We start from the raw sequence: 26,953 nt of genomic DNA, 5'->3' as shown, positions 1-26,953 counted from the left end.
TTTTTGATGAATGAATCAGTAAAGAAGAAAATACTCAAAATAGAGAAGGAAGGTGACTCGAGTACTAAAGCAAAAGGTGGGGCAGGTGTGTCTTTGGCTTGGCTAGAGCTGAACTAGAAAGCCAAGAGAATCACCCTTTTGGCTCACTACATGGCAACTTTTCAATCCTTAATCTTTTAAGATCGTGTGGTTGTTGCCCTGAGTGAATTTAGATGTCGAACATATATGTCCCTTGAACCCGACCCTTAAAAAATATAAATGAGTCTTTTTTCTTCTTCTTTTGTACATCAGTAGAGAAACAACTCAATTGTATATTGACTTATTAAGGAATCTAAGAAGTTGAACACCCCACCCTAATTTTGTTTCTCTTGCATGTTTACATTATAACTTTTTAAAGATTCCTTAATTATTCTTAATTAGGGTAGTAATGGTAAAAGAGAAAATGGTAAGGTTTTAAGTGGGTCAAAATGGTTGTCTGTTGATTTACATGATTGAAGTAAATGAAACTCATTGTTACTGATAGCTTGTTACTATTTATTCCTAGGTTATATCTATGGTAATAGTTATCAAGAACGTACACAACTACTGAACTACGCATACTCGGTGCATATTATTAGCATATATTGAAGATTTTGATGTCGTTGTACACTTGTACGGTTATACACTGGTACATATGCCAATACCATATGAAGAATCTAAACTGTTTCTTGACTGACTGAAGTAACTGACATGTAGAATGTAGTTCATCTTGAATCTTGATTCCCAATGTCTATTCTTTCAGTTATAGTTTCATGTGTTCCAGTAAGCTCTTCCCATCAAGCTTAGAAGTGATGATATGCCCCAAGTAATCCTCATACCTTAGCGTCTTGTATCTCTCCCTGTTTTCCTTTACAAGATCGGGGAGAGGTCCAATAGTAGTGCCAAATCTCGGTTCATGAAACGCAGCGATGGAGAGTCGTTCTTTGTCCGAGTTAATCACAGCCCGGTGCTCGATGCTCTCGTATATCCCGTTACTGAATATCTGCAAATGAACGACACAACAAAGTAGTATAAATGAAGGCAATCTTTATGACATACATATTTTGACAACCAAAAACCATTTTCTGCATAGAGTTTTCTAACGCTTTGCCGATTTCATAAAAAATTAATATGCCTTTTGTAGATTTTGATAGCGAGTTTGCAAAGTTCATATAAAACATGAAGATTGCAACTATTAGGCCTGCCCTTTTTTATCCTCAGGAGTGCAACCACTTGGGCCAGGTATATGTTTTGCAACTCTGTTAGCTTGTACGCGTTGCTCATAAAGACAAACAAAAATCTCTGAACGGGGACATTACTAGAATGATCACCATAGATATTGTAGTGATATTACCTCAATTGTATCGCCAACGTTGACAATGAAAGCACCGGAAAGTGGTTTAACGGGAACCCAGTTCCCTCCTTTCTTGATCTGCAGTCCTTGAACATCATTGATTTGTAAGAGCAAAGTTAGACCAGTAGCATCAGAGTGCGGTGAAAGGCCTAAAACCTTGTCTGCATGAGGGCATGGTGGGTAATAGTTCATCCTTAGCGATTGTGATCCATCCATCTGAAACATGTTCGTCAATTTTTCTGGTTCAAGCCCCAAGTTCTTGGCCATTGAACCTAGCAGGCAAACCGTCACTCTTTGCAATTCAATTGAGTATTTCTCCGTAGTTTCCCTGAAAATATATGTAGAAGAACTTTGTCATATTTTCCATCTATAAGAGAGAATGCTATTTCTCCTTCCAACTCAATCTTAGGTTAATGCAAACCCCAGTATTAAGGCCTCTCCTTGATAGAACTTGCAACTAACTTAGATTTTCAAAATGGTTTATCACATACCTGAAAGAAGTAGGGCTAGTGGGCCAAAATCTCATGTCTCTAAAATGAACAGGTAGTGTCAAAAAGAAAAGCATGTCTCCCCAGTCTAACTTTTGCTCTTCAGACACCACAAAGGCTTGACCATAACCTTCAATGCTGTCGGGTAGTTGTGCATAAGCTCTTTTCTCATCTAATGGAAGTCTAAAGAACTCCTGTGTGTCAATCTTCATGTTTTCAATCACTATCTCTGGTACACTATGGTTGATCAACTGCTCGACAAATTGCAAGAAATTAAACATGGTTTGTACATTGGAACATGGTTCTTATATAAGTGCAAGTAAGAACATTAGTTAGATCATCAAAACACAGATAATAAATCTGCTACGTTTTAATGTGGTGGACCTACATGGAAGAACCCCCAATCTTGGCACGCAGCATGAAGCTTAGCTAGTTCTTCGCAAGCAAATTGTTGATCAAGTAGTCTACTAAGATCAATGACTGGGATCTCCAGAGACTCGTCGATGGAAATTACATCAGAATCCAATTCAGGACGGACATAATGGTCAGGGATATCTTTCAACTCCTTGGCAGCCAGAGCCTGGACATTCTCAACTGGGAGGGAACCACCAAACTTCCTTTCGTTCGTCATCCTATTCTCCAATCTTTAGGCTGATCAATATCCTTCTAAATTTTTCTCTAACTGATTAATTGTTAAGATTTAACAATGTATTTACTATAAATTTCTACAATCTATAGAGAGAACCAGCAAAAGAATCTCATGCCATTTTGCTTTTGTGCATCGTGGACGTTATAAACAAATTTCTTTTTGGCTCACTCTTTTGGATTTCACGAGTTTTAAATATGCCACCGCCCATAATAGACAAGCTGTTTGGACTTTGGAGTGACATTCGACCAGGTTTTGTTCCGAGAGTGGAGTGCCCCTTTGGATACTATTTTAGATTCTGTTAAGTCAGATGCAATGTAATCTTATTATCTCTCTGTAACACATTTTTTTTATTCTTATTCGTAATACTACTCTTTACTTGCGTGGAAAAAAAAAAACAAATATCTTTTTGGCTCACTCTTTTGGATTTCACGAGTTTTAAATATGCCACCGCCCATAATCATACACACCAAGAGGCAAACGTACGAATTCATTATTGAAGATCAAAAATTTCAAAAGTGAAAACTAATAATATATGAATACTGCGTTTTGTTATTCGGTTACGATTGTTTCTTTAAATAAAATTCTTCACACTGACTTGATGGATTCCTGTACCCACTCTGCATCCTTCATGGAGCAGTTCTAGCTAGTTTTTTTTTTAATGAAGTTCACTTTTATGGAAAAAAAATATGGTTATTCGATTGTGGTTGTTTCTTTAAATAAATCTATGAAGGTCATTACTTCAGTAATGAAGATGAACCAGGGCACATTGTGAGGGAGTGATATCCTCATTCAGGAATATCAAGCACGTGTCCAACATAGCGGAAATATCACACCGACCTCTGACAACGTTTCCCGAATTGCCTTCAGAGCGACCTACATCATCAACCCACACCCGAGCTACGAGATCGATTCAAAACAGTTCGACTCGCACATCCTCAAATAGAGCGTTCTATCTAGTGACACATCCTATCTTCTAGAAGCAATCATTACCAAAGCCGTACTTACACATTCCATCACCGCAAATTACGAACCACTGTAACCACTCCCCATCATTACAGAATTTCTACCAACACCATTCCAATACTCCTTCTCAATCTCAACCATACATTTGTGTTTGTCAGTACACGTGTTGGATAGATCTCCACTTTCACCAACTATAAATACCCCCTACTTGAACTACGCCAGACCTGATTCTTCTCTCCCCCCAGAATCGAGAGATAGATACGTAGGCAGTTCTCTCAACAACGAACTCGGTCTTTCCCATTTCTAAACCCATTCTTCTCCCCTATCACATTTGTAAGGGATAACTAAAACGCCCTTTTACATTGGCGCTGTATGTGGTTTCAATTTCTTGAGAAACCACTTTACAAATTAAAAACAAAAATCCTGAAGCCCACGAAGTATGGCAAGCCTCGAAGCTCAAATCCAAAACTTAGCAGGTCAGCTAGGTACCATGAACGAGCACATCACCCTGCTCAGGCAGGAGAATATTGCTTTGAAAGCACAAGTGGACGCACAAACTCCACCTGGCGCGTTAGCAGAGGACGGTATCAACGAAGTTAACCAGCAGATCAACGAGCTTTCACAAAGAATAGATTAGAGCGCAGTCAAGAAAGACGCCACCTAGATCGTTCAAAAGATGCTAAAGGCGTACCGCGCGACCCCTTTTACTTCTGAGGTACTCAGTAAAGCCTCCCCTCCAGATTTCGTCCAACCAAATTTCGCAATATACGATGGCAGCACGTGTCCAGGTCAACACATAGCTCGCTACATTCAGAGCCTTGCACTCTATAGTGCTCAGGAGTTTGATTATCTCCATTGTCGTCTATTTCCGGCCAGCCTACAAGATGGCGCTCTCGATTGGTTCTTTTCACTCTAGCCAGACTCGATAAAGAACTTCGAGAATCTCACTGACCTATTTGCTAGTCAGTACGTCCACAACAGGCGTAAAAAAGCATATCTAGATTCACTATTCCAGCTCTCACTTTGCCAAAATGAAACAATTTGTGCCTTCTTAGGTCGGTTCAAAACCAAACTACTTGGCATGGAAAGCGGCCTCAAAGAGTCGTTCGCCACATTGGCATTCTCCAACGCCTGCTGAGTACGCAACACAGTGTTGTTCAGATCGCTCATGAAAGAAAGACCAGAAACTTTATCTGAGATGTACGCTCGAGTAGACAAGTACATTAAGTTACAAGAAGGCCTGAAACGTCATGGCTTAGCAGAAGAACAAGAAGTAGCAGCGATCTCTGATGACCCCTTAGCTTCAAAAAAGCGGCCCAGACAGCAAGGACAGAAGACTGGGAATAGACCAAGCAACAACCGCGAGTTCGCTGTACTCATCCGATCTCCTAGCTACATACTGGACAAGATCAAGCTAGCTGCTTCTTATTGACCTGACGTACGACAACCAGAAGATCGCCCTAGCAAGCCTTATTGTGCCTTCCACCGAGCAAATGTCATGAGACCGATGAGTGCTAGGGGCTCAAGCACTACCTCCAAGACCTCATCGAATAAAGACATATCAAGCATTATACCAATATTGCTGACAGCGACCTGCGCCATAAGCTCATGGCTCACAGAGAGCGCAGTAGATCTCCAGCTTGCCATAATCGTCATAGTGTCCAAGCTCGCTCTCGTAGTAGAGGACGCCCCAAGGACCGTTCCCTCCATAAGCGCCGTCAGCACTCGTCATACAAAGATAATGACATAACGATACATATGATCACGTTCCAAGATGATTCTGTTGCATCCTCTAGAGAAAAAAGGAGGCGCGTAGGTGATAAGTGCTCAAAAAGTGCAATTTAACCCTCGATTATGCCTCTTGTTTAGCCATCTTAGTGGACTAATAGTGTTTGTTAAGTTATGTTTTATGATTCCACAGTGAAAGAGAGAGTTTTGTGGAATATTAGAGAAAAAGGGGTAAAACGGAGCAATTCGGAGCATTAAGGATCACATGGGAAGCCCGTGGACAATCATGGAGAAGGCCAAGGAATTGAAGCTATTAAAGATGCGACTTGGACCTATTTTAAAGCCTATTTGGAAGCCCAAGGCCAAAGGATTCGTTGCTTGGACCAGAGCCCGCAAAAGACGATAGAAGGATAGAGTAGAAGAGACAAAATAGACTTCCACGTCTGGGATGCATGGATCGCGCGTCCAGACGCATTGCTCACGTCCAAGACGCATGGATCGCGCATCCAGACGCATTGCTCACATTCGAGATGCATGGATCGATGCGTCCAGACGCATGAAATGACATTGTAGCCAATTCCTTCTCGATCAGTTTTGGAGACAAAGTTGGACTCTGAAAGAAGTCTATTTGTATTAGGAAACAAATGACGGTTTGGAATGCTTCTAGAACTCATTGTAACCCCTATAAATAGAGGACCTAAGTGCCTCATGTAATTGGCCAATTCACATATACTCTTGTCTCCAGAACTTGAGGCAGAGAGAGATTAATAATAAAAGATTCGGTTTTAACTAGCCGAGTCTTAATAAATTAGTCTTTCTAGTCTTATGTTCTTCGACTCTTCTTCTTCTCATTCTTCGTGTTCTTCATTCTTTATGGAAGGCTAATATTCTCCTTCAAAGGAGGAGATGAAGCCGGTGCTTAATGTTTAATGATTCTTCTGGTCATGGTGTTCTTCAATCAGGTTAGTTCTTTATGTTTTTAGTTATTAGTTCCATTGCCCAGACCAGAGGATGGAAGTATAGATTAAGGTTTTTATTTATTACAATCGAATATCATGCTAGTTTAGGGTTTTATTTATTGCAATTGAATATTTGCTAGTAACATGATTTTATTTATTGCAATCGAATATAATGCTAGAATAGGGTTTTATTTATTGTAATTGAATATTATACTATTATTCTCTACTTTTCTTCTAATTGTGTAGTGTTTTAGAGTAAGGGAAATATTCCTTGTGTTTGCCTTAGATGGTGATTCATTGAATAGCTACCCAAGCTTACATAAAAGGAAAGAAGATATTAATAGCATAAACATAGGAACAACCTTAAGTAGAGTTATTCGTTAACGATGTTTCGTCCAAGAGGGCATCGGCACTTGCTAGATTGCCTAATTGTAGTCTACTTGTGAGAACAACCATAAAGCAGAAGGTCATAGATCAAAAGTATTGGTGGATTCTAATCTCTTGAATTCCCTCTCTTATAAATTCTCAATAGTTTAGTTAGTTTAGTTTAGTTTAGCATTAGAATCTATAATATCTATAATCATAGTTTTTAATCCCTCAAACCCCCTTTCCAGTCCTGTCCTTCATATAAACATACACTTAAAAGTGGAACGATACCCTACTCATCCTTTACTTATTGAGGGATAATTAGGTTTTGATACACTTCTATTTTGTTCAACGACCATCATCTATCTACATCATCCATATATCATCTCATACACAAAAAAGGAGGCAAGGTCAGTAGGCGCTCTCCAAGAAGCCTACCAGTTCTCTTCACAGGCCGCACCTGCCCCACGCAGTTCAGGCCGCAGCTCAGGAGATATAACTTTCACAGAGGCCGACCTCAACAAGGTTTGCCTCCCTCATAATGATGCCTTAATGGTCCATGTCAAAATCAGCAACTGGACAGTCAAACGTGTCCTGATAGATCTCGGTAGTTCGTGCGACATCTTGTTCTACCATACCATCCAAGAGATGAACCTGCCCAAATCGGTCTTTATAGACCCAATAGCTCCTCTCTATGGGTTCAATGGCTCCAGAGCCGACCCAATTGGTGACATCATACTCCCAGTTTATGTTGGATCCAGGGAGGACAAAGTCAACTTCAATACACATTTTAGCATTCTAGACATCCAATCATCCTATAATGCCATCCTAGGACGGCGTTGGATCCACCAAATGCAAGTTATACCGTCAACACTACATCAGGTGCTCCGCTTTCCTGGCCCTAGGGGTATGATGGAGCTTCGCAGCAATCAGCTCGAGGCTTATCACTGCAATCAGATCCTCTCAGTGAACAAGTCCACTAACCCATCTATCAGCACTAGGAGCAAGCCTACCAGCTATACGATGGCCAAAGATTTAATCGCTGAGGTCAAATCTAAAGCACCAAAGTAGAACGCTGGAGGCTTTATCAAAAAAGTCCATTCATCAGCCACGACCCCAGAGGTCGCCCAAGTTCCTGTTAACCCACAAGTCAGGACCACAGAGGTCACCCCAGCACTTGTTAGTCCACCAGTCAAGACCCCAGTGGTCGCCCCATCACTTGTTAGTCCACCAGTCAAGACCCCAGTGGTCGCCCCAGCACTTGTTAGTCCACCAGTACAAATTCCAGAGGTTGCACCGCCCCTGTTGTCATGACCACAGAAATCGCATCAGCCTCTGTTGTCGTAACCACAGAGGTCGCTCCAACTCCTGTTGCTAAGACCTCCACTCCTCATAACGGCAAAGCACTATCGGAGACCAGTTCCCCAGAGGTCGCCTCATCTTTAAAAGCAGCATTTCAAACTGAAGAAAAGGTGCGAGTGAACCTAGGAACAGAAGACGATCCCAAGTTCGTCTATGTAGGGGCTAACCTTGACCCTACACTCAAGGCCCAGCTTGTAAACATTTTAGCGATGAATAAAGATGTTTTCACTTGGTCATATATCGATGTGCCTGGTATAGATCCTAGTGTTGCATGTCATAGATTAAACGTCAACCCTAATGCTAGACCAGTTCGACAGCGACCTAGGAGGCTATCCCTGAGATTTCAAAAAGCAATCAATGATGAGGTCGACAAACTCAAACAAGTCGGCTTCATCCGGAAGGTCGATTACCTAGACTAGATCGCTAACATAGTAGCAGTCCCAAAAAAGAACGGCATAGTTCGCCTCTGCATCGACTTCACTAATGTCAACCAGGAAACACCTAAAGATAGCTTCCCTTTACCTAGAATCGACCGACTTGTAGACCAGACTTGCGGCCATGAACTCTTGTCATTTATGGATACATACAGTGGATACAATCAGATCCTACTCGCTGAAGAGGATCAGGAAAAAACTTCATTCATCACCGAACATGGAATCTACTTCTACAATGTCCTCCCATTCGGCCTCAAGAACGCGGAAGCGACCTATCAACGGCTCGTCACTGACATGTTCCAGGACATGTTGGGCGACACCATAGAAGTCTATATCGATGACATGGTGGTCAAAAGCAAGAAAGCGGTTGACCACCTCACTCACCTTGAGCAGGTGTTCTCCAGATTACGCCGAACTCAGATGAAGCTAAATCTCGAGAAATGCCTTTTTGGAGCGTCCTCCAGGAAGTTTCTCAAGTATCAGGTATCACAACGAGGGATCAAAGCCAATCCAGACCAGATCTGAGCGTTCTTGGAAATGCCCGATCAAAAGATAAGTAAGCAAATACATAAGCTATCAGGAATGGTTGCAGCACTCAACCGATTCATATCAAGGGCATCAAACAAATTAAATGTCGACCTTTCCTACAACTTCTTAAAAAAGGCGAGCAGTTCTCATATCATGGAACGACCAGTGCCACCAAGCGTTTTCTACTCTCAAAGAATGCCTGACAACACCACCCGTCCTAGCAAAACCAATAAATAGGGAGACGCTGGGGCTCTACCTTGCAGTGTCAGACTTTGCTATCAGTTCAGTTCTCTTCAAAGAGGACAACAACTTAGAAAAATCGATCTACTTCACAAGTAAGACATTAACCCCAGCTGAAAAGAATTGCTCTTACATTGAAAGAGCAGTACTCGCATTACTATACTCGGCAAGGAAGTTCAGACCGTATTTTCAAGCACACCCAATCAAGGTACTCACCGACCTCCCACTGAAGAAAATCTTTCTCAAAGAAAATAAAACAACTCGTATGGCAGTATGGGCAGAAGAGCTCGGGGAATATCACATCGAGTTCGTCCCGCACACTTCTCAGAAAGGGCAGGTCGTTGCAGATGTTCTAGCAGATTTTTCCGTTGACGACCTGAATTGGGAACCAGAAACAGACATCCCATCCATTAAAAAATAGGACAAGTCCATCTGGTCACTCTTTGTGGATGGTTCTAACAACCCCGGAGGAAGTAGAATCGAAGTCGTCTTGGTATCCCCAGATGGAACTATGGTGGAGAAATCAGTTTGCATCGACTTCGCGACCTCTAACAATGAGGCGGAGTATGAGGCCCTAATCATGGGGCTCAGAATGGCGCTACAGCTCGGTGTACAGGAACTTCAAGTCTTTAGTGACTCGCAACTGGTTGTTCGCCAGATTGCTAAATAGTACACTACCCATGAAGGTAACCTTTCTAAATACCTTCAAGTTGTTTATCAGTTACTTCCTTCTTTTAAGAAAGCCACCATACACCACTTTTTGCTTGACGAGAACCGTCACGCGGACAGTTTAGCTTATCTGGCTACTCAAACACCAAATTGCGCCCCTAGACAGTTACTCATCGAAGTAATTGACCGACCTGCTTACCAAACTGAACACATCTTGGAAATCAGTGACCTATGCCCACTCTCTGACAGTCAGATGAGTCAAACATGGATACATCCCCTCATAGAGTACATCCAACATGGTACAATCCCAACATAATGTACCAAAGCCAGACAAGTTCAATACCAGGCACGTCGTTACTGCCTAATCAACAACAAACTATTCAGAAAGTCTGCCAGCAGACCTCACTTGAGGTGCATAAGCCCAGAACAAGGTCAGTTGATTTTTGCAGAAATTCATGAGGGTGAATGCGGGACCATGCTGGAGGTCGCTCCTTGGCTCACAAAGCGATCTCCCAGGGATACTTTTGGTCATGAATGTAGATAGATGCCAAAAAGTATGTGCTCAAATGCATCAAATGCCAGACTTTTGGCCACAATATCATTCAGCCAGTTCACGAGTTAATCAACATTGCCAGCCCTTGACCATTTCACATGTGGAGCTTGGATATCATGGGACCATTCATCCCACAAAAAAACACTGGCTTTCGGTTTGTCTTGGCCGCAACTGATTACTTCACTAAGTGGGTTGAAGTAATCCTTTTAGCTCATGTCAAAGAGTCACACGTCAGAAACTTCATCTGGACACACATCATCACCAGATTTGGCTTGCCACACACACTGGTGATGGACAACGGTTCCCAGTTCAAGGGAAAAACAGTCAAGTAGTTTTCGGCCAAGTGGAAGATCGTTCATGCATTTTCCACTCCCCAGTACGCCCAAAGCAATAGCCAAGCAGAAGCTAGCAACAAAGCAATTCTGGAAAATTTGAAGAAGAAGATTGAAAAGAACAAAAACCAATGGCTGAACCAGTTGGAGAACATCTTATGGGCTCACCGAACAACAACTCGCTCTAGCACAGGCGAGTCGTCATTCTCACTATGCTATGGCACGGAGGCCGTTATTCCAGCCGAACTAACAGTCACCATGACTCGGTCAGAACTCATCGAGTATGGACACAACGACTCCGTCCTAGCTTGAGAGGTTGACTTACTAGAAGAACACTGCGATCTAGCAGCCATCAGAGTGGCAACTTACCATCAGATTCTAAAGAAGTCATATGATAAGCACCCAAAACTATATTATAAAAACCTGTAGAGACATAACATTTTGGTCAATTTTGTGCTTAATAATCATGAAATAATCGCATCTTCGTGCTTTTTGTAGGTTGGAGCAACTAATGTAAAAATTATGATAAAGCCAGCATTTAAGCACGGAATACGGAGTATACACATGCCTTCCGATCAAGCCCATGTGAAGCCCAACAAATCCGAACTAAAGCCCAAAGACTCAAATAGTACGTAATCCAAATAAACGGGATTACGTAATGTAAGCGTCAAACTTCCGAAGCTCATATCTCTTGAACCAGGACTCGCGCGACGAGTGAGCTGCTCCGGACGATCGGTCATTTAAACTTTACCCCCATAGGCGAGGAAGTTGTAAAATGCCAAAAGACCGGATCGCCATCGATCCTTGATATGGACCCATTAGGCGGGCCCATAAGATTTGATGAGTCATCATGCAAGTCAAGACAAAGGTGCAAATATTGGTGCAAATTTGACACCTTGCATAAAGTTAATGAGTTGGTTGGATTTAGGTGATGATTATCTAAAAAAATGAAAGGTGTCAAATGGGGGTTAGTTGTGGATAAGTGAAAATAAATGAGAGGAGAGTGTTTCACGTGGGATAAGAGAAAAAGGCTCTCTTATGTAAAGGGGGGCTAATTTTGGGAGTTAGCTAGCTTTTACTTCCTTGACTTTTACTTTTCATTTACTTCCATGTCTTTACTTTTAGTTTTTAGTTTTTAGTTTTTTTAAAAAAAAGCTTGTAACTTATTAATGGAGGACTACACCTTCTAGTTCTTCAATAAAAACTTCTGTTTTCCTTAGGTAATTAGTTGGCTTTGTATTCATTTCTTCTTTATATCTCTTTTTACTTATCTTACTTGTAGTTTTAATCAAACCCTAGGATCAAATGGCGCCGCTGCCATTCTAAAGACCCAAGGACCTGTGCTTGCAAACTGGAATTGCTCCAAGGGGAAACCCCCCATGCTCATCCTTTCATATATTTCTTTTTCTTATGTTTTCTTCGTTTTTTTTTTTTAAATTTCCCGCATTTTTGCTACTGATAAACATTCCGGTTTTGGTTGTACTGACAGGTTCCAAATGCTAGGACCTGGAAACTAGGCTACAACAATCACTAAGCTTACTATGAAACATTTGGTCTGTTGTGCACGTTTCTTTTATTTGGTGGACTTGCTGGAAGCTTGCAGGTTCCAAATTTTAAATATTTTTTGCATTCTTCACATGTATGTAGTTATTATGTTGTAGTTAATGGACTATATTTTGCGTATTAGGCTAGTAATATGCATGAATCATGTGAATACGCTTGTGAATATATATATATGCGGTTAACTGGTCATGAATTACATATTAATGTATATATACATACAAATGGTACTATTTTGCATGGTTATCTATATATATATATCTAAGTCACATGTTTAGCATATATATTACCGAATGAGTGGTTATTTGCATGTTAGCATATATAACTTAGGAGTTATACATAGTAATTAGGGTATGTTTTGGTATTTTGGCCATAACTTTGGCTACGGTTCTTTGAATCACGCGTGTGAGCTCAATTCGAAAAGATCTCGACGACACGCATGCTGGAGGTCATTTTCGAGGTCAAAATCAACTGTTTTCCCCTCCAAAATCATCATTTTAGAAAATGGTGTTGTTTAATAAGTCGATTTTGTCATAAAAGAGGAGAACATTCCAACGAGGGTTAAAATCTGAGTTGGGTAAGTTGTTTCTAAATCCTAAGGGGTGAAGCTGCTCTCTATATGACACTTGTAATCTCAATGAGTATTGATGAAATTGAATTATTATGCAATACAAAAGTTGTATTTTAGTCTAGGTAAAATACGTTGCCTGTTTAGTTTACGTTTTCACATTTTAGTATATATATGTGTACGTATAATATTTTCACATGCTACTATATCTAAATACGTATGAGTAATTCAAATTTGCCTGTAACTGTAGATATACGTCTACGCAATATCGATTTACAAATTAGCGTACATATACGTATTACTGATGTATGTTTGCCTATACGTGTGAAAATATTTATCGATGATACAACCTTGCCTATTCGTATAGCTATATGTATGAGTAGAGTATCTTCACATGATGAGTAGATCGTATTTGTATGTTTGTATTTTCACCCTTGCATAAATCGTAAAAAACAAAAAAAAAAAAAAAAAAAAAAACAAACGACCTTGCATAAATTTTAATTCCATAACTCTTAATCATATTCCAACGGTGTCTAGGAAACTTGACAGATTGAGGTTACTTAATTAGAACTGTGCTTGCACGGAAAGCCTCCCTCATATCTCTCTTATGACCTGGCTGTTGGTTTATGCACACGTATTCCTAGCTTCACTGCTACGTTAGCAGCAACTTAGGCCTACGTTGTTCAACTCTAATGATTGAACATAATTATAAAATTCAAGTAATAATAAGTTCCTTTTTTCAATTAGATCTAAGTTTATGCTTGCATGAGATTAAGGTCTGGTTCTACTAAAGAATTTGAACATACTTATCGTAGGAGAAAATACGATAAGCAGTTGCGTAAGTTCTCACCTCCACAAAGTTCTTCATTTATTAATCAACAAGATTCCTTGTCACATTTTCCGTCATTCATTATGGCTGACGAAAATCCAGCAGCTGATAAGCCCCTTTCGGACTTCTATACAGCCTTACAGGAAGGACCTTCTTCCTGCATCAAACTTGAGGACATTGTCAGTGATTTTCGAATTCCGCCAAACGTTTTTAGTTTGTTACCTATGTATCATGGTTTGGATCATGAAAATCCGTACAATCATCTTCGTAGGCCTCAACAAGTAGCCACAACATTTCACCATCCAGCCGTCTCTAAGGAACAACTCTTGCTTCGGCTGTTTCCATTCACTTTAGCGGATAAAGCGTCAATTTGGCTAGCAGGACAATAGCCATAATCCATAGACACATGGAATAAACTTGTTCAAGCTTTCATGCTTCAATTTTACACTCAGAAGAAAACTACTGAAATGCTTCAGAAAATTCAATTCTTTCGTCAAAATCCTCATGAATCCTTTACGGAAGCATGGAGTCGCTTTACTGATCTTCTTTTAGAATGTCCTCATCACCAACTAGACAAAGTTGTCCTTGTTCGTTCATTCTTTAATGGACTTTCTGATCATCAAAAAGAAACTCTTGATATAATGAACGGCGGTTGCTTCATGGACAAAGGAGCTACTAAAGCATATATTTTTCTTGAAAAACAAGTGAAAAAAGGTACACATTGGGGTAACACTACTGATTCTTCTAGGTCATCTAAGGATAATGTTACAAAAGCTACGTCTATTTTTTAGGTAAAACCCGATCCCGAGTTGAAAAAACTGATAGAAACCCTCACTAAAAAAGTAGATGCTCTTGCAATTCAAGTAAACGATCAACTTCCACAATAGGCCATGAACGTTAACACTTCCCCATGTGTTCTATGTCTTAGTCCAGACCATCTCGATGCTTATTGTCCCTTGTTACATGCTACCCCTACCCAAACACCGGAGGAGGCATGTGCATTCAACATTCCTAATGCACCATGGAGACAACATCCAAATTTCGCTTGGCGCCCGAATAACCAACAAATGGTTCCTCTAGGTTTCGCCAATTCACCTGTTCGACCAATCACACTACACCATAATAGGATATTTGCAACACGCACTTTTTTTGCTTTGCAACGCTTATTTACCGTTAGTAAATTGCCAACGCTAAATAAGCGTTGGCAATGTTGTAAATCGTTGGTTTATTTGAGTGAATTTCCGGAATTAATTGCTAACGCTTAAAAAGCGTTGGAGAAGTGTTACAAATCCAAAAAACCAAAACAACTTCGAAATTTCAAAAATAGGGAAACAAAAAAGAAATCGCCGTCGGTATGTCAAAATAGAAAACCTCTCTTTCTCTCTCATAGCCGCTGGGTTAGGTTAGGGTTTTTTTTAACTTTGCTGGTGACCCTTGTCCCTCTTTCTGTCCTTCACCCCCTCCTCCTCTTTCTGAAAAGCACAAAGTCGAATACGAGGTTCATCGTCTGGTTGTTAATCGTGATCCCAAGTTCACAAACTTTGTCGAGGTTTCTTTCTATCGACTTATTACTTTCAATTTTTATTATTGTTTATTATTTATTAACTCATGTCATGGCCTTGCTAGTTTCGCACACACAAGGTTATCTACCGGAGATATGCTGGACCATTTCTAATTTTCGAGAGATGGGGACTCTGGCTAGTGAATATCATTGCTCATTGGAATGGTTGAAAATACTAAGTTTATTTTGAGTACTAAACTTTTTTAAGTTAATTTTTTTAAAAAAAATCTTTTTGAGTGAACTGTAATAAAGCAAGACGTTGGACTTGTATCTAGACTTGGTATGAATCTGCATAGCAAAGTGAACTAGTTAATTCTAACGTGGTAGTGCGTTTGGCATCAACTTCCTCTTTTCATCTTATTATCGTTATCAGTCAATTTTATGTAGTTGTTTAGTCGAGAAAACTTATTTGTTGTTTATGGTGTACTTCTTTTTGAGGGTTTGCATTACTTGCAATTTCACAATATGTAGAAGTAATTGCTTATCACCGATGCTAAAAGTCTTTGTGACCATGATTTTTCATGGTTCACGAGAAATTCCATTTTTCTTTTGCTTTAACACCTAAAGTGAAAATTGCCTTATTACTTACATCCCTCATGGTGTCACACATTCCATTTTTGCGAAGATCACTTTACGCCCGCTTTAATAAGTCATATGCTCATATTATAAATGTATGAAATCGAGGTAACATTTGAGCCTCAAAATTGTTTCGCTTCAAGATTAATGATTTCAAGAATGTATGACACTTTTCTCCCGACCGGGTTTATCTCAAGAATTATCTCTAAACAAAGGTTAATAATTCTGTCTCTAGAAGTTGGCATAGGAGTTTAGTTATAATTTTCATTTTCATTTTGTTAAATAGATGTCCTCCTGTATATGGTTTAGTAAAGTGCTTAATGGACACATGATAAAATTATGTATTTGCTGATTTTTATTTTGTAGATTCTTTGTGTTTGTTGGAGGTGTTGATACTTCTGCAAATGAAACAAAGGGAACCGTACTAATTCAAAGTCTTTGGCAGGTTGTATGAAGGATGATACTTTGTTCTTACGTTGTTATAATACTACTTATCCGATCTTGATATGTGTGCAATCTATTTATCGCGCGTTTTGTGATCATTTCTCGCATTTTAGATTTATGTGCCATTTTAAGTTTATTTGTACCTATGAAAATGGTTATCAAAGTTCGTGGTGCTTTAACTCCATCTATTCCCTTATGTGCATTCATATCGAGTCTTGGATGTTCTGAGAATCAAGTCAAGCAAACGATAAGTACAACTTCAACTCATTTTATACTTTTATTTTATTCTTGTTTTGGTTCTGTTATTAGTAACGGTGTCTCTGTCAAATGTTGTGGCTACTTCGTATTATTTTTTTTAAATTGGTTAGATATATATCTGAGCTCAAAAGTAAATCTTGGGGATTTACACATCAAAAAATGCATGTTAGGCAGGTTTGACAAAAAAATTTGCCCGTGTCTTCCGCTTTCCTACTCATTGTACCAAGAAGCTGAAACAAGCTACAAACATTTGTTGAACACATGAACTTGAAGTGCTTGTGGTGTGCATAAAGTTTAGGAAACTAATACTCCTTTGACTATTAATAATAGGCCTTATGATTTCCCGACTTGCATTTTCCCTTACAAATGCACCATTAGATGGTTCACCGAGGTTGAAGAGTGTATGTATTATGTTCTCCGGTGACAAGCTTGGTTCTGGTGGTGTGCTACTGCGCTCTACTTCCTAAACGTGATATTTTGTATTTCCTTTAAATTTGTTCCCGTTATTTCTCATCAAGGTGTATTGCTATTCAAAATTGCATGGGATGGGATGTTTTTTCTACACTTTGATTACAAGCTAGTCTCATACGGTCTCTTGCAGCTTGAAAACTATGCAAAGACAGAGGAAGCTAAAGTTGAGGAGCTTATAAAAGCGATTCGCGGACTCAGTGCCAAGGTTGTTGTCGATGGAGCAGCGATTGGCGAGATGGCATTACATTTCTGCGAGCGTTACAAGTAAATTTATTTGTTTTGTCACATGACCAAAGTCATTAAGTTTCAACTGCGTGCTTTACTATCGGTTGGTAAGAATTCGAAAGTGATGAGCACCGAATGGGTTCCCTGAAATGTAATCAGAAAGACATGAAATACATGATTGTCATCCATTTCTTGGTTTCTACCATTTATGGTCAAGAGGGTAAATGCATATACTTTCGTAATCAATAGGAGAATATTAATAAAATATTTAGTGATCATTCATCACAATCATAATTTTCATTTCCAGGCTTATGGTTCTAAAAATCAGTTCAAAGTTTGAATTGAGGCGGTTCTGTCGTATAACTGGTGCTGTTGCTCTTGTAAGCTATCTTTACTAGATCTCGAGTAAAATCACTTTGACTTTTCTTTAACGTATTTCTTAACTTTGGTGACAGTTGAAGCTTAGCCAGCCAAACCCTAATGACTTGGGATATCGCGATTCTATTTCAAGAGAGGAAGTTGGTGGTTCTCGGTATGTATCTCGATCCTCAGAATGATACTTTTATGTTTTATGTCAGGCACCAGTCAGGCCAAGGTGCTTAAGATGCCAATTTAGTGAAAGTTGGTGTGGCTTGTCGTCAGATGCATTGCCTTGGTGCTCCAAGTTTTATTGTGTAATGTTTGTTGTGTTTGTGGAACCGACAGAAAGTTTCTTGTGCTTTTACAAGGTAATGTATAACCAAATACTGATTTTCCTAAGGGTATAAGCTGTCATCTTTTATTATTTTATAGAATTCATCATTTAAAAACTTGGATATCCTATGGCTGAGTTGGATAAGTGTGGTAATTCTATGAAGAAGGCAATGAAAATCTGATTTCATTTGGTGCTAGGGAGAGGATAATTCTTGATAAATGTGGTTGGCTACTTAATTAGGATAATGGTGGGATGAGAAATGTCCTTTGGTGTGGAACATTGAAAGCATTGTATGACTGCTGAACCCCTGGTAGGATAGAGTGTAATCATTAGAAATACAACAAGGAATATTTCAGATTTTAGTTGAACTCTCTTCCCCATCTAGCTAGGACATCATCTTTTGTAGTATGTATTTATCCAACAATACTTAAGCTTGTAGTTAAATTGGTATACTCTTCCTTGAATTGTGTTTAAACAAATTTTCGGCAAGAAGGGCATTGAGAGCCTTGGAAGGAGTCATCGCGGTTCTGGGGCTCTTGTTAAGTGGGTCAGCCAAGTGAGAAAACAAACAACAAACATTGAGGTGCATGCAGGCACTTGTTAGTGTTCAGGGCCCGTGTAAAAAAAGGCGTGCTCACATGTTTGTAGAGGGTCAGGCTGTACAGAAATTGCTGAGTGATTGTCGCAGCAAGGAAGATATGTTGAAACAAGTTGAGGTATGGTAGCTGACTTCTGTAATGTGGAACGATGTATTCTCTTTCCAATGTGCTTGCTACTATGCAAATTTCTTAGAGTTGCATTCAAATTTGTAATAATAACATTGTTATCTTCAGGAAGGATGGTGTGATAGTCAAGGAACTTTGCATGAAATTAGAACAAAGCTACAAATAAGGCAAGAAGGAGCTGTTAAGAATTTCTATGTAAATCATTTTGTTGCCGAATGCCTCTCTAACAAGAATGGGGCGGTTCTTGATTAATTTTCCACTTATTACAAGCACATATCCATATTTGAAAAACGTATGAATTGTTTAAAACTTATTTTCTGGAACATTTCTTAGGACCTGCTGAAGACATGATTCTTAATTTCTTATTCTATTCAAAATTCCTGACATTGACATGGTGCGAATTATTAGTGGACAGGTACGTGTATTTAGTTGGATCTTGCATATGATGTACACAGCTTGCGTAATGGAAGAACTTTACTCAAATGAGCTTGTTGAAGCGGAAAAAGATTGCAAGCGCCTACTGTGATCGAACTCGTATAATGTGTGCCAACAGTAATAAGTGCTCATATTAAATCGAAAAGACTATCTTGGCTGTTGTACATGCAAAAAGGTAAAGTAAAGTTAGGTGAGCTTCATAGGTCCTTACACTTTGTGATTTTCTACATATAATCAATTACTTTGTGATACTTCGAACCTTGGGATATTATTCTATTGGTTATTATTGTTTTAGTGGTTCTGAAAAAAGAAATTTATGTGACAGCTTGTTATTATGTGTTTCTTTTTTGGCATTAAAGAACAACTCAAATGATTTTTGATAATGAATATGGAAATAAATTGTTGAATGGGGAAATAAATCAGGCAACTTGATATCTGCTTATGAATAAACTTATAAGTCCGGAGATGATTAAATTGTTATTATGTAGCTTGTAAGTATTAGCATACTCATAAATGCATTTATAAGACCTAAAATGAAAAAAGAGGGAGGTGGCATTTACTGATAAGTATTGGCCTATTCTATCTCTTAGCTGTTTCTGAATTGATTCGAGTTTACAATACTCTATAGTCTATCCTTCCAGTCATATATTTATATGTTGTTTCAATTGATTTTTAATATAGGGATAGCCAAGTGGATAGATTGAAGTCTTAGATTTTTATCTTAAGCTGCACTCAAAGAAGGTACTACGGTCTTCATTTTTCCCAGCCATGGATTTTGTATTCTTGCGCTATCAGTTATCAATTTAGTAATGTACATATGATTAAGATCAAGTAAGTTGACTATTTCTTGTGATATTTTATCGCTCATATGGCTCATATTTCCTAAAGTTAATTATTTGTGTTTTAAGTTCATAATCTGGTGAGGGGCAATGCTGATTTTATTGGCAAGACCAATACTATCATATAGATTGTAGTCAATGGTGTGTAGACATTAATTAATGGTTTTAGGGTCGAAGAGAATTTTTTCCCGACGTAGAAGAAGACTTAAATCGTCAAACATGGATGTGATACCTTCTACAACTATCATTAAAACAACCAACAAACAATTGAGTAAGTGTTTCTCCCTCTTTAGACGCGTCAAGTCATGTGTCCGTTTAATTATATGTAAAGAGATTTTGCATTGTGTCTTATTGTATGTTCCGGTGTAAAGTATACTATGCTTGCTTTGGTACCGATCTCTATCAAGAAAAGAAAAGAGGGTGTCTCTAAGATCTGGCGATTACGTAAGTTAATAGTTTCGCTTTTTCCGTTTCGTTTGTTTGACAGATCTGCAAAGTCTAATTCAATGAAAGATCTCCGGCATCATCTAGAAATTCTTCACCGTCTTCTCTAGTGCTTCGTGAGAGGCGGGGTTAAATTTTTCTCGCAGTGAAATCTCTAGTGCTTCGCGGAGAAGGAGGATAAGTCAACATCGACTTTAAATGATGATGACGAGCTCCTCGCTATTAAACCGATCTTTATTTGATCCCGGTAAGCATAATGTAATGTAAGCATAAACCAGTCTTTCTAGCTAGTTGTAAGCATAATGTAATGTACTTTTTGCTTGGAAAATTGAAGTACTTGGTGTTTACAAGTGATTTGTATTGTACTTTTAAACTTAGTAGTCACGGTGCCATCCTTGGTAGTCCACAGTGTTTTTAATTTTTCTTTGCATTGTTATTTTTAATGGCTATTCATTGTATTGATAATCCAAATGGAGAGTGCACAAGGAGATGCTACTTGCTAGAGCGATGGGTTGAGGGCGCATGCGCAGGTTTTCGTGGGCGTGGAAGGGGAATCTTTGAGGCGTTGAGCTTTTGGGTTTGAAGATGCCAAGGACTTCTCAGAGTGAAGGGAAGATTTTGAAAGCAAGGGTGGTTTGTTTCGTGGGAAGTTTGCTTTCTGTCCTTAATTTTGTTTGCTTCAGTTTGGAGTGAGTTTGTAGCTATATATATATATATATTTGTCTAAACCATTCTTGTATTTATTGGATTCTTGTATTCATTGGTTATTGTAGGTTTAGCTGGTCTCGCTACAAAATATGCGAAATTATTATTTTTTTATTAGCAACCCATCAGCAACGGTTTATAACCGTTACAAATGAATTTTAAATTATTATTTTTTAATTAACTAACAACTTTGCATCGGTTACAAACCGTTGGTAAGAATTTTAACAAATTACTAACGCTTAAAAAGCGTTTGTGAAATAAAAAACCGTTGCAAATGTTTTAAATATGTGTACGAAATAGTTATAATAAGCGTTGGAAATTTCTGTTTGCAACGCTTTGAATTTCTGTTTGCAACGCTTTTTAAGCGTTGGAAATTTCTATTTGCAACGCTTTGAATTTCTGTTTGCAACGCTTTTTAAGCGTTGGAAATTTCTGTTTGCAACGCTTTTTAAGTGTTGCAAATATTTCCAACACTTTACCGACGCCATATTTGCAACGCTTAAAAAGCGTTGCGAAAATTATTAGCAACGCTTTTTTGCCGTTGCAAATAGCCTGTTATGGTGTAGTGTCAACAATTTTATTCCATACCGCCAAGGAAATAATCAGCAAAACCAACAAAGTCAAAATCAATTTCAAAGTAATTCAAATGCTAACTATCAAAACAACCGCAGCCTTGTTCCAAACTAATCCAAATTCGGCTATAATCAACAACTTCTCAGCAATAATCGTGAACTAGTAACTGTTGCACAACCTATGCCTCTTGCTACTGATAGGACAAGCGAGATGTTCTTCGCTTACATGAACCAACAATCACAAATCCTAACATCTATCCAACAATCACTTCAACAATTAGCGCAAGACAAGAGCCAGAAAGGCGTGTTTCACGCCAAGCGGTTCGAACCCTAAGCCCGAAAAACACGCCTTTGAACTCACCAATATACCTGGTACAAGTACTCCAACCTAAGGTGAGGTGAATGCAATCACTACTCTTCGATCTGGGAAAACCGTTGACAATCAAATCTGTATGCCAGATGATCAAACAAAAGATACCGGAGGTTCCAAGGAATCTGTTTCAGATAATGAACCTATGATGGAAACACCAAGTTCAACAACGTCACAATCTAAAAAATTGGGAAATGAAAAAGTGGACCCTTATGCCAAATTCCGCCCTAAGGCACAATTTCCTGCCCGTTTGGCAAAGAATAAACCGGATGAAAACTTTGATGAAATTAGGGAAACCTTTAAAAATTTGACAATAAACTTACCTTTTCTCGATGCCCTAAAGCAATTACCAAAACATGCAAATTTTTTGAAAGACATGTGCACCACAAAAAGAAGAACAAATGTGCCTCAACAAGCTTTCCTTACTGAACAGTTTCCGTCCATCACTGAATACAATGGTATAGTAAAATACAAGGACCCCGGTAGACCAACAGTTCCATGCACATTAGGTGATAAGTATACGGCTACGGCATTACTAGACCTAGGAGCTAATGTGAACTTACTTCCTTATTACTTATTCAAACAACTAGGTATACATGAGCTTAAACCTACCACGATGACTTTACAATTAGTCGATCGATCCATTAAGCATCCAAAAGGCATTGTGGAAAATGTCCTTGTAAAAGTCCAAGATTTCTTTTATCCCGTAGATTTTGTCATTTTGGATACAGAAGTTGCCTGTGACTCCATTCATATCATATTAGGGTGTCCATTCCTCGCAACTGCTAATGCGCTCATAAACTATAGGGATGGGTCCATGACCATGTCCTTCGGAAATCTTTCGGTCGAGGTTAATGTGTTCAAGTTGATGAAACAAATTCCAGAGAATGATATTGATGGTGAGATTAACATGATTGACACCCTCGTACAAGAATATTTCACAAACTCTTTTCCTGAAGATGAAGTACACCAATTCCATTCTTTTGGTGGTTCTGAATTTGATGTTGATGATTATTCAAAGGAGGTACATGAGTTTTTAGAATCAATACCACCAATTGACTCTACTACCGTCCTATCAAGCGACTTGGACGAACATAAATCTATTTTCTCTGTGGAAGACGACTTTCCTCAAGAATCTTTAATGCCCACTCCTCCCACCCCTGACTTAAAGCCAATTCCTTCGGACTTAAAATACGTACAATTAGATCCAGATGGTAGTCACCTAATTATCATATCATCACAATTGACTGCTGATCAGGAATCACGTTTAATTAAGGTCATTCAAGAACACTGTTATGTTATTGGATGGTCTCTCGATGACATTAAAGGCATTGACCCTAATGTGTGCACTCATCGCATACATCTTGAAGAAAATGTCAAGACATCACATGAACCACAACGTCGTCTAAATCCAACCATGAAGGATGTGGTACGGGAAGAAATTTTAAGGTTACTTGATGTAGGTATTATTTACCCCATCTCAGATAGTGTTTGGGTAAGTCCAGTCCATGTTGTTCCCAAGAAGTCTGGAATTACAGTTGTGCAAAATGATAAAGATGAATGCATATCCGCTCGGATTCCAGTGAAGTAGCGAATATGCATTGACTATCGAAAACTTAATGCAGTCACTCATAAGGATCATTTTCCACTCCCATTCATTGACCAGATGCTTGAACGGTTAGCGGGTCATGCATTTTACTGTTTTCTTGATGGCTATTCAGGATATTTTCAAATCGTCATAGATCCTGCTGACCAAGAAAAAACAACGTTCACCTGCCCTTTTGGTACTTTTGCATATAAACGAATGCCATTTGGCCTTTGCAATGCACCCGGTACATTCCAACGCTGTATGCTTCATATCTTCAGTGATATGGTTGAACGTTTTATGGAAGTCTTCATGGACGATTTCTCATTATATGGTAATTCTTTTGATAACTGTTTATCAAATCTTGAAAAGATTTTAGTACGTTGTGAAGAGAAAAATCTCATTCTTAATTGGAAAAAATGCCATTTTATGGCTACAAAAGGAATAGTACTAGGTCATATTGTTTTGAAAGATGGAATCGAAGTCGATAAAGCAAAGATTGAAAAAATTGCTTCCTTGCCTATACCAACTTCAGTTCGCGAAATACGTGCATTTTTAGGACACGCAGGGTTCTATAGGAGATTTATTCAAGATTTCTCAAAGGTTGCCCGACCTTTAACAAATCTCTTACTTAAAGATGTCGTATTTGACTTCACTTTCGATTGCAAACAAGCTTTTGAGACCTTAAAGTCCGCCCTGACTACAGCTCTGATAATTCAACCACCTGATTGGTCTAAACCTTTTGAATTAATGTGTGACGCGAAAGACTACGCTTATTGGAGCTGTCTTAGGGGCAACGCCGAAGAACAAGCCAATTGTCATTTACTATGCTAGTAAAACTCTTAATGACGCTCAACGTAACTATACCACCACTGAAAAAGAATTTCTAGCGGTTGTATATGCCTGGATAAGTTTCGATCTCGACCTAGTTGGTTCTTCTACAATAGTCTACACCCACCATGAGGCTCGTTATCTATTAGCAAAGAAAGATGCCAAACAGAGGTTGATCCGATGGATCCTCCTTTTGCAAGAGTTTACTCTAGAAATTAGAGATAAAAAGGTTCGCGAAACGTGGTAGCGGACCATTTATCACGACTCGTTAATGATGTCAATAATGAGGCCGAACCAATCTGCGATTCATTTCCAGATGAACATTTGTATTCCGTTTTTTCATCTCCTTGGTATGCTGATATAGTCGAGGTCGCTTCATCTTGGACTCGAACGGACCAGAAGAAATTCTTATCCACTGTGAAATTTTATTTTTGGGATGATCCCTACCTCTTCAAGTATTGTTCTGACCAACTGATACGCCGTTGAATTCCCGACTGGGAACATAATGACGTGTTATCCTTTTGCCATGAACAATCTTGTAGTGGTCATTTCAGTGGTAAGAAAACTGCAGCCAAGGTCCTACAATATGGATTTTATTGGCCAACGCTGTTTAAAGATGCACACGAGCATTGCAAAGCATGCAACCGCTGTCAGCAGCTAGGACGCATTACTCAACGCAATATGATGCCCTTAAATCTAATTTTAATTGTAGAAATTTTTGATGTATGGGGCATCGACTTTATGGGTCCTTTTCCAAATAGTCATGGCTTCCTATACATACTAGTAGCTGTTGACTATGTCTCAAAATGGATTGAAGTGTTGGCATGTCATGTGAATGATCATAAAACAGTTGTATTTTTCGTAAAGGAACATATTTTCTCTCGATTTGGCGTTCCCAAAGCTATAATAAATGATGGGGGAAAACATTTCTGTAATAAAATTTTTGAATCATTAGTAAAGAAATATGGAGTTACTCACAAAGTGGCAACTCCGTATCATCCTCAGACCAGTGGCCAAGTAGAAGTCTCTAATAGAGAGATTAAATCAATTTTAGAAAAGACAGTTAATCCATCTAGAAAAGACTGGTCTCTTTGATTATCTGATGCCTTGTGGGCATGTAGAACAGCTTTTAAGACACCTATAGGCATGTCCCCTTACCGCCTCATTTTTGGTAAACCTTGTCATCTTCCAGTTGAACTCGAGCATCGTGCTCTATGGGCTATCAAAAGCCTAAATTATAATACCGATGCGGCAGGCGAGAAGTGAAAATTGCAGTTAAATGAGCTTGAAGAGATTCGGAGTGATGCCTATGATCTCTCGATATCCTATAAAGGCAACATGAAAAGAGTGCATGATAAGCACATATTAAGAAAAGAATTCAAAATTGGTCAAAAAGTTTTGTTGTACAACTCGAGATTACACATTTTTCCAGGAAAACTAAAAACTTGATGGTCTGGTCCTTTCACTATCTCTGTTGTCGCCCCTTATGGGGCTATCTCTTTGAAAAATGTAAACGATGACAGCGAATTTCAAGTAAATGGCCAACGCCTTAAACATTATCATGAGTTGCGTTCTCCAGATGTCGAAAAGACTCTTCTCAAAGATCCAAATACAAAAAGACTAAAGATTCGCTGGTGTATTTCTTTCCAGGTGTTTAAAACAAGGAAAGTACACCATTAGGGTAGACGGGCCCTCTTCTATTTTCTTCTCTCAAAACTCCTAGAGTGTGTGGTTGCAAGCGTCGGAACCTTAGTCCACAAAAACTCTATTTCAGAACTGAGTATAAATGTCTTTTGTTTATCGAGCAAACATGCCTTCTGGTAAACAATGGGTACCAAAAATTTCCCAGCCTTCCTTTTCTATTCTCTTCCTCACGAACTCCAGCTCATCATTTGGTGTAAATCTCACCCATCTCGAATAGGTAATGGTCGCAGTACTTTTGCTCGAAAGCGACGTGAGCGAAAGATGGGGTGGTGTATGAATTGTCAAACACCTTTCTGTCCAGGTCTTGATTTACTATCCGATATGAGCCGGTATAAGGTATATTATTATCTGACACCAGCTCAGCAGGATAAACTTCATCGTCGTCCCGTTGCTCCCACAGGGTGGGATTCGTCTTGAGGATCTGACGTTAAAAGACTCACATTCGTCTTGAGGATCTGACGTTAAAAGACTCACATTCGTCTTGAGGATCTGACGTTAAAAGACTCCACATGTATATACTCATGTATTTTATTTTCACCTTTGCATTGTGCACAAAGAGAGTCGTGATGAACAACATCGGATAGTCCCATTAAGCGCAGTGCAATGGATTTCACTAGGCCAACCCCCGGTAGTTTTCTATTTGATGACGGTTAGGCGGTTTGAGGCTATACCATATGTACTAAGGGTAATATTATTATTAAACCATTTCACATTGGTCAGGGGATGGTACCGTCCCCGAACCCTAGGCCCCAAAATATAAAGGTTAAGCCACCGATCGGCTGGATTGGGTTAAGCCCGAGCCGACATGACCGGTTTTGCCCCGATTTTACTATAATGATTTTCTTCTTGTAGTCCGGTGTTGTTGTCACGTTCTTTTGTATAATGACACATACATCTTCCCTTGTACATTGCCA

The 26,953-nt window shown here is 39.1% G+C and overlaps 1 protein-coding gene across 1 annotated transcript; it reads right to left on the bottom strand.

The window, feature by feature from the left end:
- Window positions 1–581: 581 nt before the first annotated feature.
- LOC147524799 (S-norcoclaurine synthase 1-like) lies at window positions 582–2,624 on the bottom strand. The gene is made up of 4 exons (XM_086604359.1): window positions 2,249–2,624; window positions 1,864–2,111; window positions 1,373–1,700; window positions 582–1,021 (listed from the first exon to the last, which is right to left on the bottom strand). The coding sequence occupies exons 1-4, from the start codon at window positions 2,489–2,491 to the stop codon at window positions 782–784; spliced, it is 1,059 nt and encodes a 352-aa protein (XP_086460485.1). The 5' UTR covers window positions 2,492–2,624; the 3' UTR covers window positions 582–781.
- Window positions 2,625–26,953: the final 24,329 nt, after the last annotated feature.

Source organism: Coptis chinensis, chromosome 1 (assembly GCF_015680905.1).
Source record: "Coptis chinensis isolate HL-2020 chromosome 1, ASM1568090v1, whole genome shotgun sequence".
Taxonomy (NCBI): Eukaryota; Viridiplantae; Streptophyta; class Magnoliopsida; order Ranunculales; family Ranunculaceae; genus Coptis; species Coptis chinensis.
Note: the sequence above shows the minus strand (reverse complement) of the source record. Positions and strands in the feature narration are given on the sequence as shown.

Bases quoted from the DNA above. Each gene is read 5' to 3' on its own strand.
- LOC147524799 (XM_086604359.1), bottom strand. From the start codon at position 2,491: ATGACGAACGAAAGGAAGTTTGGTGGTTCCCTCCCAGTTGAGAATGTC. The intron at 2,112-2,248 runs GTAGGTCCACCA...TTTGTCGAGCAG, and splicing joins AAGATTGGGGGTTCTTCCAT to TTGATCAACCATAGTGTACC. The intron at 1,701-1,863 runs GTATGTGATAAA...ATATATTTTCAG, and splicing joins ACTAGCCCTACTTCTTTCAG to GGAAACTACGGAGAAATACT.